Source organism: Schistosoma haematobium, chromosome 2, assembly GCF_000699445.3.
Source record: "Schistosoma haematobium chromosome 2, whole genome shotgun sequence".
NCBI classification, from domain to species: Eukaryota; Metazoa; Platyhelminthes; class Trematoda; order Strigeidida; family Schistosomatidae; genus Schistosoma; species Schistosoma haematobium.
In genome coordinates, this window is record NC_067197.1 from 23,628,667 (window position 1) to 23,641,016 (window position 12,350).

The window sequence follows — 12,350 nt, forward strand, 5'->3', positions numbered from 1 at the left end:
TTTCTTGTTTGCCAATAAATCATCAAAATGTTGTCAATTTTGCTCTTTGAATAATTACTTTAAGATTAGGTAAGTTTTCTAGTCCTGTTAACTTAATTATTAGTATCCTAAAAAATTTTTTATCTTGTCGATTGGTGTTTTCACTGTTGCTTTCTGAAAATGTAGCCACATTATGATGATTCAGTCCATATCGTCAAATAACTAGGCCTTAGTATGATGAACGTTTGGTTCAACGATAAAAAGTCAAATTCCTCTAATAGTAACCCTTTATTATACTTGTTTGTGTTTCAGTTTTTCAATGAAATGAAACAATCGAAGTTTATAACATCGTGTTTTTTGAAAGTAGGTTTATAAAGTTGAATACTCTATGGAACAACCTATAATTATTTGAAGCAGTTTTGGGCAAATACTCTGTATAATCAAATGCATCTATCTTCATTACTTTATTTAAACAAATATTTCCTTACTGAGTAAAAGAACTACTATGCAATATTTAAAAGTAATGATAAACAGAATAACATCAGTCAGTATATGTTCAAGTAGAACAAGGAATTTTGAACATAACATATAAAGAATTGCATAACACTGCTTTTATCATAAAATTCATTTATAAAGATCTAGAATATATATGACAGAACAGCATTTACAAGAATGACTAATTATCATTCGATCACTTATAAACCAACTGTCTAGTTTTCATTCTATAATGTATGTGAAAGATGTGGTATCGTAGATCATTTGTATTGTTCTTTACATGTATGACTTACATTGTCTCAATGCTTCATCCCACTAATGTATATATATTAGTTGGTTAAAACGAAAAGGAAATGAGAAAACCTATTTGTATTCAGAAAACAGATTGTTTAGAAATTAAATTGGATTGAGATATTGAAAGAAAATGTTTACAGGTATCTACCTGTAGTTGCAAATCAGAATAATTACTACTTCAAGCAAAAAATCAAAACACTTCTTGTCTCACAATCATATATATACATGAATACTTTGCTTATCCATGTTATAACTAGTTATCATTTCTACATTTTCATTAATAACTGAATATTAATCTTTACGTATTAATAATATGAATGTTATATTCATTAATTACGTAGTTGTATTGGTTTTAATAAAAACATTATACTCATTTCATTCTAATTACTAATATTCGCGTGAAGTTTCCCACATTGAATGTGAATGGAAGAAGGAATAGAATTATATGTAAATATTTATATTAGATGTATTTGAATGTACTATGAATAAAGGTTCCAAATACTAATTATGTCTTCTTGACAATACAGATAAGTATTTAGAAAATAAGACTAAAGGATAGAACAGGTCAACATATATAATAAACATGAACAATAGACTCTTATAATGGTTCTTAATATACATATTTATTGCACTAAAATTTATAGATACCTTAAAATCACAACTACAGTTTTACATTTGAAAAGCAATGATTTATTATTTCTATTATTTTATCATTGAGATGATTGAGTTCATTGTTATTGTTAATTAATGTGTACAACGTTAAATTTTAAACTGACTTTGATCAAATCATTATGTATATTATAAAATTGTTAATAATTAGAGGCACATTGAATAAAAGCAAACACATAAACAAATAAATTAGAATTAATGAACATTTAAAGAGAGAAATGGTGAAGTAAATTAGTGAAGACAATTTTCAGAATGAATAATAATCAAGTAATCATAAGTATTATTATTTTTTCTAAAAAAAAGGAGGTTTTCACCATAGAAACAAAATATTTAATCTTCAACTAAACCAACTTTATAAGCAAATCGTCTAAATTTAGTTTTTACTTCTTCTTGCATTAAATTAAATGACATAGCAACCATAGATAAACCAAATAATAAATAGAAACAACAAAATACTGGTTTTGTAGAATTTTCTTGCCATTTATCAGTTTGTATACCGGGAACAAAATCACCAAATCCAATTGTTGACAATGTAATAAATACAAAATAACCTGATTGTAATAAATTCCAATTTTCCCATTTAGCAAATATAATTGCACCAACTATCATATAAATAAAAAATACTAATAATGTTAACCATATTGGTACGTGTACTCCTTTATTTTTTCTTTCTTTTTTTTGTATACCTGATGAAATAATTGATTGTGAACTAGTTAATGTATGTAGAATAGATTGAGCTCGTTTTTCAAATCTTGCTGTATGATAATCATTTAAAGTTAATCGATTAATGGATTCTTTTGATATCGATTTATTCGAATCAATATGATGATTGATTATTGATGTTTCATTATTTTCTCCTAAAGTATTATGTAATTTTGGTAGTTTATTTTTACGATTATTTGGTAATATTCTTTTTGTTAAATGTAACTGTTCATCTCTTGTTATTGGTAATATTGATTGAGTATGTTGTTGTTTAGTTAACTTCTTTTTAATACGATGTTGATGATATTTAAAACATGAATTTGAATAAATAATTCGTACAGTATTAGCTAAAAATCCACCAAGATTAGTTAAACATAAAAGTACTAATGGTATACCAAATAATGCATAAATTACAGTTATTGCTCGTCCAAGATCGGTTTTAGGTACAATATGTCCATAACCTGAAATAGAAAATAGAAATAATTAAAAGATATTATTTAGATCTAAAAGAATTACATTTTAAATTCTCGGAAAGAAAAGTCGGTTTAATGTTGTAGAAGAAAAATAAGCGAACGTTTTATCCAATTATAATGCTTCAGTTGATACTCTACATGACAGACTAATCTTAGTTAAACAACCATTATAAAGCCAGGAAGTATTGAACAGTTGTTTCATCTTGATATGAGACTCCTCAATAACATGCATTCATACGTTAACCGGGAATCGAACCCAAGACATTTATGTATCATGATAAGCGTTTAAACTTTATATTACTGGGTCAATATCCTATGCTTTACATGTTCAACTTTAATCAGTTTACGATATTGTGCAACAATCATCCAACAACAATGTTGTTTAATTGACTAACACTAGACATGATTAAACTCCATTAGTCGAGGCTTCTCATTAGAATTCAATGATGACATAGATTGAGATCATGAACTGATTGATGTTAGGCCACCTGGAAGCACTGGACGGCCGTTTCGTCCTATTGTGGGACTCCTCAGCAGTGCGCATCCACGATCCCGCGAGCGGGATTCGAACTCAGGGCCTTCGGTCTCGCGCGCGAACGCTTAACCTACTGGACCACTGAGCCGGTATCCAATGGTGTTAATGTCTAACCTCAACCAATTCACGAAGTTGCGCGACCATCTTCCATTGTACTGACGTAGACACCTGTTTCTACCCGACACGGATTAGCTCCACTGGTCACGGCTTCTCACCAGAACTCACTGAATGGTCGTCCATAAATTATAGTCTCACCGATAATTTAAATAATTGCTTAGAGTATATTAAACAATATGTTCCACTTAATGAAATAGTACGATAGCTTGTTTTAAATATCAACTTGATTTGTAGCCTATTGGCCACCTTTGTGACTGAATATCCACTACTGAATAATACTGTAGTGTGGTTTTAGATGAGTTGAAAACTAAAACTAATCAAATCCCCTGAATTCATTAAACTTTTAACCGTTTTTAAATGGTTTTAAGTTATGTAGATTTCTCAGTTGTAATATTTTCACGTATTGTCAGATTATAGGCAGATTTTCCAAAGTCCTAACTGTAAGACTCGATCTATAAAGTCTAACAAGTATTCAGTGAAAGAGAGAATCTACCAGGTGACAACAAAAAAGAATCATCTTACAATAGATACCAGTTTAGGTTGGAGGTATCAAACATTTCATACTACCTGAATAGGTTCTACAAAATATGAAACCATAGACAAGTAGCACCAAAAAGTTTTGAAATAAAATCATCTGTCTAGTACCAATTTGAATTCCCGTTGGCAAAACACATTAATACCTCACTGGAATTTGAATTTCTTGGATTGTTCTATATGATTAATTGTATCACTAATATATATTTAAGTTATTAGAGTGGGAGAAAATAGATAGATTTACATGAATGGAAGTAATTTAAAGGTATTATCGTTATTTGCTTTATGGAATGCGATAACTAACAAAGCTGGTAGACTAAGTTCTTACTATCCTAATTGTTTTGATAAATTTCTCTGGTATTTAGTGTAATAAATATTTTGAAATACTTCAAAGTTAATAGTCTACTACTGCCAAATTGAAATTCAACAAATTCACATAACACTTATCTTTAATTAGGTCTAATAAAAATATTTGGTATAATCTTATGTTCTGTGAAATCATAAAGGAAACATAACGATACATACATGATTGAAGATAAACACTTTGATTGAATGTATCATAAAACATTAATAATTTTCTAAAAATTACCAAGGTTTGATTTGATAATTTCGAATAAATTGAGCATTGGGTAGATTGTTATAAATAATATATTTGTAATATCCCAATGAGTAGAAAATTAGGTTTTCTGACGTTTCGTGACTTAGCGTAAGTCACTTCTTCAGAGAATAAACAACCAAATTAAAATTAATCCAAGTTTAAATAGTACATTGTTCCGTTGTACTATTTAAACTTGGATTAATTCTAATTTGGTTGTTTATTCTCTGAAGAAGTGACTTACACTAAGTCACGAAACGTCAGAAAACCTAATTTTCTACTCATTGGAATATTACAAATATATCATTTTTATTTATAATTTTCTAAAAGTTTATTTTTCTTCTGAGTTATCGTAGTTCGACAAGAAGTTTTGAATTTCCTTTTTATTTTTCAAGAATAATACAAATGTAGAGGTTAGGCGTTGGCGCGCGAGATCGAAGGTTCTGGGGTCGACTTTAGCGTGCAGGATCGTGGATGCACGCTGCTGAAGAGTCCCACACTAGGACGAAATGGTCGTCCATTGCTTCCAGGTTTTCCATAGTGGTCTAGCTTTAATCGACTCATGAATTCAACCATTAATTTACTACAATTTCCACAAACCTTCATTCTGGCAAAAACATCCAAACACATTAAAACACCATAATAAGTGTATCATTGATTAATTTGATCTATATGAATAAAAAATAATCGATAATTCTAGTATTCATTAGTTTTAATAACATTTTAGATAGACCTCTATTTAATGTGTATAGCTGGAAATGTCATTATCAACATCGAGAAGTGATTAAATGAAGATCGTTTCATCGTGCTTAATACAAATTGACCGGCTAGTATGTGAACCTCTCAGCTTCCGGAAGTGATATCGACTGAAATCCCACAACAAAAGTCAATGTCCTGATGTTTGTGAACACGCTTCATGAATATATATGTCAGTTATTTTGAAACTTGTATTTAGGAGGGTAGTTTTGAGACTTATTCTCATTTACCCAGAATGAATATCCAAAAGAAACGATTTTTGTTTAAAGCATATCTGATTTTGATGTTACATATAAATATATACTTAGTCATTTAGCTTGACAAACATTAGAAATAATGAGTAACATTCTTCAGAGTACACTATATTTAGCTTCTTAAAAACATATCCAATTATTTTAAACTCAAAAAGCACTATTTTAGATATAGAATCTAAAAAGATCGTTAAACTATGAGGTTTTATTAAAATAACTTTTCACCGTCAAAGCTCCACAATTCTGGACTTCTTAGCAGTACTTTAGAAAATGTTAGAAAGTAAAGCTTAAGAAACAAGCTAACAAAGGTGCTTATCAATACTGGTTATTATTTTTGAGTTGTATATGTGATGAATAGAAACTTTCAAAAGTTACTATTTATTTTCGTCCTCTTCAAAACTGAAGCCTATTTCATCCAATAAAGAAAACATGTATACGAACACAATACTGCTGATGTTTCAGTTAAACGTAATTTAAATTCGGAATGTTGCAAATCATCTAGTCTATTACAATCACGCTTAACCTCTTACTTTAAATCGTTTTTTTTTCAAAGTTTCCAAGACATTTTTCGACTACATTTCACTTTTACGTTAATTCTGTCAAAGTGATCATCCTTTATCATAACAAATATTCCTCATTTAATATTAAATATGTTTTTGTGATATCTCAATGCGTAGAAAGTTGTATTACTGACGTTTCGTGACATAACGTAAGTCACTTCTTCACAGTTAATCAATAACCGAAATAAAATTAACACAAGTTTAGATGGTACTTTTGATTTTCGACTCAAGTTCTGTAGCAATTACAACTTTCGTCTTTAGGGAAATCTAACACAAATGGCATTACTTTTACGGTCATGAACTGCTATCATCTATAAAATCACTATAAACCAAGTACTATTTAAAAGTTGTTTTGTAATAGTTTAAGACTATTGATTAATGAACTTGTAAACCTCCCACATCACAACTAAAACATATGGATTTTATTTTTTGGAACTTAAAATCATTGACAAAATGGGTTGAAATCTAGAGGTCTCTATTTTAAAATTCATTGATTTCTTAAATATAGTGCAAATATCATACGATACTATTCAAGGCCTTATGGATAAGATTACTAGAGAAGTAACATTTCTACTGATCTAATAGGTTTGTATTATGATGCTCCTTTAAATCAAGTCCATAATATTATTTTCGTTCTTAAATAAGATGTAATTATATTTTACTATGCTCGATTAAGTATTAACTCAGCACGGAGGTCTTTTAAGGTTATTGCTATTACTGGATCTGAGCAATATATAAGAGGGTTGGGGATGGAGCTAAAAAGCTTACCCATTGAGCTATGCAAGAAAGTAAAGTTTATTTATTTATTAATTTTTTTGGTTTTCAACCTGGATAGTCACGATAGTTCTATATAGAAAAAATATTAATCAATTGTTACTATGACTTATTTATTGAAGTGATTTAAACAATAAAAAAAATGAATTGAGTATAATTGGTTCTTGATAAAAATCGGATCAGATAATTTTTTTTAAAAATAAAAAAAATATTTATTGATTTTAATAAAAAGAAACATTAATCAAAATGTCTTCCAGATGAAAAACCATATTAACTAAGGAAACAAATGGCAATATCTATCTAGAGAATCATGATTATTTCATATCAATTTAAGGGATCTTTTTAGGATAAATCTAGTGAATTTCTATCATTATCAACATTTATTTTGATTAATTAATCATGCAGTATAAAAGAGAAAATAATTAAATGATTAATATTTGAATGAAGAATATACTTTTCAAGAAATTCTATTCACATTCTACAATTATATATATTCAAATTAATAATTTGATAAATGGTCAAGTTAAGGGTAAAATATATCGTTTAAAGCATGTGAATTTAGGATTATGATAAACAAAATACAATAAAATTGCTGAGGTTGACAAGACTCATATAGAATGTTAATTTGAATCTGCATATATATATTAAGTGAAAATTCAAGATCCATGATCAGAATAAATATGGGTTAAATAGGGTGAGACAGATCATAGTGCTATTACGATTCGATCAAATGTTTAGTGGAAGGCTATATTGTGTTATAAAATTAGTAAGACGTAATAAGGAGCGAGTTATATTGGTCGAAGTTCTAGGAATTTACATTTTCGTGCTCGTGAACACCTCCGAGTGTGGCTAACTAAAGGTTTGATGAAGAAAATGAACATCTCTATCTTGGCCCATTTAATACAAACTGGTCATAATGTCAATATAAACCAATCTTTTTCAATTATTTATAAGGTCAGTAATAAAATGGTGGTTGGAGGTAGTCAACAGGAAACCGTGGACATTGATCACTACCCAGTGATCAATCAGTTGTGATTACGTCTCAGTCCTATAGGAGGCCAGTCGCGGCGCGGATAGCGCAGTGGTGAAGTCTCTGACTGTGAAACCGGGTGACACGGGATCGAACCCGTCGGGGAGCATCAGTCCCCTCAAGATTACAGGTACATTCTGCTGACTTGTGCCATGTAGCACGAAACTTTGGTCCAAGGTTTCTTGTTGACTACCTCTAGCCACCATCTTATCTCAACATAGTGCATGCAATGTCGAGTCACCTAGATTAGTGGCCACATTGCAACTTCGTCAATAGCATTCAATCTGCATTAAGAAGGACTTGACATACATGAGATTGATCACCACCCAGTGATCAACCGATTGTGATAAGGTCAGTAATTCTTGCCAAATCTTGCCAGACTTAATGTCGTTCAAACGGCTGAAGCAGTAGCCATTCGGATGAAGAAACTGGAGCTACACGTACAGAAGAAAAATCTTCAACCACTCCTCCTCCCCTAGTCAACCTCAATGCCAAATAATCAATAGTAATCTTGGCTATTGAATGACCTAATTTGACAATTGTACTTACAACGTTTCGTAGTCAATTGTAATTGTCTCTGATATCTTTATTCACAAATCTTTGTATCATCATTACTATTGGTTAAACATCATCATTAATCTCCCCATTACATGATTCATTCACTTCGCATTCACCCCTCCTTATTAAGTCTTACTAATTTTATAACACAATATAGCCTTCCACTAAACATTTGATCGAATCGTAATAGCACTATGATCTGTCTCACCCTATTTAACCCATATTTATTCTGATCATGGATCTTGAATTTTCACTTAATATATATATGCAGATTCAAATTAACATTCTATATGAGTCTTGTCAACCTCAGCAATTTTATTGTATTTTGTTTATCATAATCCTAAATTCACATGCTTTAAACGATATATTTTACCCTTAACTTGACCATTTATCAAATTATTAATTTGAATATATATAATTGTAGAATGTGAATAGAATTTCTTGAAAAGTATATTCTTCATTCAAATATTAATCATTTAATATGATAGGGATTTTTAAACGAAGAAAAATTGAATTTCAAAAATGATTAATTAAGCTCAACATTTAGACAATTATCTGTTTTCTAGCTACAATATCAAGGTCCTCAAATGCGAAACGGATAACAGCACTCCAATCACACTTGATAGCAAAACTCTGGAAGATGTAGAATCCTTCACATACTTGGGAAGCATCATCGATAACAAAGAGGACCAAATACAGACGTAAATGAAAGGATTGCCAAAACAAGGGCCACATCACTACAATCGAAGAACATATGGAACTCAAAACAACTTTCAACAAATATCAAAATCACAATCTTCAATACGAACGTCAACACAGTTCTAATGTACAGAGCTGAAACTTCGAGAACTACTACATCCATCATCAAGAAGGTACAAATATTTATAAATAGTTGTCTACGCAAGATACTCAACATTCATTGACCGGATACCATCAGAAACAGCCTTCTGTGGGAGAGAACAAACCAGCTTCCAGATGAAGAGGAAATTAGGAAAAGACGATGGAAATGGATAGGACATACATACATCATCATCAGTCATCAAACTGCATCACGAGGCAAGCCCTAACTTGTAATCCTGAAGGGAAATGGAAAATAGGAAGGTCAAAGAACACATTACGTCGGGAAATAGAGACAGATATGAAAAGGATGAATAACGACTGGAAGGAGTTGGAAAGGATTGCTCGAGACAGGGTTGGATGGAGAATGCTGATGGGCAGTTTATGCTCCTTCTCGAGGAGTAACAGGCGTAAGTAAGTAAGTAAGTAAGTAATTTACGATGTAAATAATCAAAAAAAATTCAATGAATTGAAAGTTAATATAAAAATATTCTATTCAACACTATACATTCAAATTGTTAAATAATACACTTTTCTTTTTCTAATAAACAGTTATCTCCAAGTAGATATTAATAGAATAAAAGTAATTTTTCAATTCTTCTTTTTTCAATAGATTATCAGGAAAAGAAAATCGTAAAAATATTACGTAGATACATTGTTCACATATAAAATCATTTATTCAACTATTTCACAAATTAAAAATACAAAGTTCACCGATGGGATCTTTGTTCAACGAATTTATTATCAAGCTGTACAATCGTATATAGATATATATATGAAGGGATTTTTGTTTGTTTGTTAAAGTACTAATTCCGTAAGAGTATGTGAACACGAATAAACAAGATGACGTAATAGAAGAGATTATTATACTAGATTACGTTATACGAATAATAACAATAGATTTAATGAATGTAATAAGATGAATAAAATAATTAAAATGGTTTTCACAAGTTGAAATCATGAGCCAATTCAAGCTAGACTACCATGGAAAACCTGGAAGCACTGGACGGCCGTGGTGGTCTAGCTTCAATTGGCTCATGATTTCAACTTGTGAAATTTCTAAAAATCTCCACAAAACCCATTCTGATAATGATAATCACCTGCTCACTAGTGACTGACTTCAGGAGACACTCCTGGAGTTCTAGTGAGAAGCCGTTACCAGTGGAGTTCAACCAGGTCTGTTGTGAGATATCAGCTCACTGAAGACAATGGTGTTCGGCGGCGCAATTTCATGGATTGGTTGAAGTTAGACATTAACACCGTTGGATGACCGCTCAGTGGTCTGATGGTTAAGTGCTCGCGCGCGAAGCCAGTAGGTCCCTGGTTCGAACCCGCGGGGGCGGGTTCGTGGATGCGCACTGCTGAGGAGCCGCATACTAGGACGAAACGGCCGTCCAGTGCTTCCAGGTATTTCATGGTGGTCTAGCTTCGATTGACTCATGATTTCAATCTGTGAAATTTCTAAAATCTCCACAAAACCCATTCTGATAATAAAATAGTTTTGTTACAATAATTAAAGGTCATTAAACATCATAGAGGTGTAAAAATAAATAAGGTGATATGATGAGCATTTATGAATAAAATAAACAGAATATATGACATAGGTAAAGGGAAATGCAGCTATAAAAATAATAATTAATTAAGGCCAAGGACGTACCTCTTTTGTACACATAGTTCTGGTTTGAGCTCATAGATGGTAAGGGCTTGGTTATTTTTAGGTGTTGGATACGAAGAAATCTAGGTAGATTTGAACGAATCATATATACAACCTTAAAATCAAACTGTGGATCCGTAGAATGATTACAATCGATTAGGTATTCAAGTATAGAGCTCCTAACTGTTTTACTCTCATCCTTGTAGAACCGAACTGGGACGTGTTCCCGTCTGCGAGTTGAAAGCAAGCACTGGCTATGGTCAATGTACCTTGCTCCACAAGAGCAAGTGAACTGGTAAACGCACATAGTAGCGACCAGACGCAGAAGCTTGTCTTTTATGGATACAGAAATTAAGTTCCTACTCGTGAAGGTTATTCGCAATTTAGCTGCATTAAACGTTCTTCTAATAGTTGTTGTTAGACGATTTTTGACTACATCTGATGTTCGATCACCTTTAAATTCCAGACTTATATGAAGGTTTTTCTTCGTAACGGAGCAACTAGGTTTCATGTCACAACTACTTCTATTCATATTCTTTTCTATGAACCGTTCTGGGTTTTAATTATTTTATTCATCTTATTACATTCATTAAATCTATTGTTATTATTCGTATAACGTAATCTAGTATAATAATCTCTTCTATTACGTCATCTTGTTTATTCGTGTTCACATACTCTTACGGAATTAGTACTTTAACAAACAAACAAAAATCCCTTCATATATATATCTATATACGATTGTACAGCTTGATAATAAATTCGTTGAACAAAGATCCCATCGCTGTATTTCATGTTTTTTATTTTTAATATTTCACAAATGATAGTCTGATTAGCACAGAATTTCTTTCTTCCTTTCCTTTACCTCTTGTTTTTTTTCCCGAAAACTACAAAACATTTGGAGTTTAATTTTTAAATTATCATTGACATAAACTGATTGTTTTATCTATGTGGATTATATTGTGGTTTGTTTCTCAACCATTCAAAGAAAGAGTTGATAAGATTTAACAAATGTAAAATAAATTTTTTTTGTTAATTATATTTTCCTTGAAAAAGCCTGAACCAGATTGCCAGGCGAAACACGTTAGATTTACCTGAAATTCTTTCGTTGAGTTTTTACAAATACATTCTTCCTCTTTATTGTCTCATATTAACTCGGCGCCTAAATATTGTGAACCTATTCGTTCAGATTTAGACGAAAGTTCTTATTTATGTATTCAGAAAAAATATATCCAGCCTCTATGTTTACCGTGGCCTACAACTGGATCACCGAATACCTAGACTGAATATTAAAAACCTCTTACTCCCTTCCTTTATTTCATTTATTTTCCTTATTATCATTATTTTTGATTATCTCTATCTTAATCTTCACATCCATCATTCCCAATTCGTTTATCGTAATTACCTGGATAACACCCTCCTTATTACATATTATATATCTCAATTGACAAGATTAAATTCTCCTACTATGCATTTTATTCATACAATTTCTTTCGCATTTTCATTTTTGCTATAATACTATTCTCTACTTATTGTGACT

General features: G+C 31.0%; 1 protein-coding gene across 1 annotated transcript in view; it reads right to left on the reverse strand.

The window, feature by feature from the left end:
- Window positions 1-1,163: 1,163 nt before the first annotated feature.
- MS3_00006512 (uncharacterized protein) overlaps window positions 1,164-12,350 on the reverse strand; it is a 37,365-nt gene continuing 26,178 nt past the window's right edge. Inside the window, exon 3 of the mRNA XM_051214679.1 lies at window positions 1,164-2,600. Coding sequence (XP_051067862.1) covers window positions 1,768-2,600 — 833 coding nt within the window. The 3' untranslated portion in view covers window positions 1,164-1,767. The remainder of the gene's footprint in view (window positions 2,601-12,350) is intronic.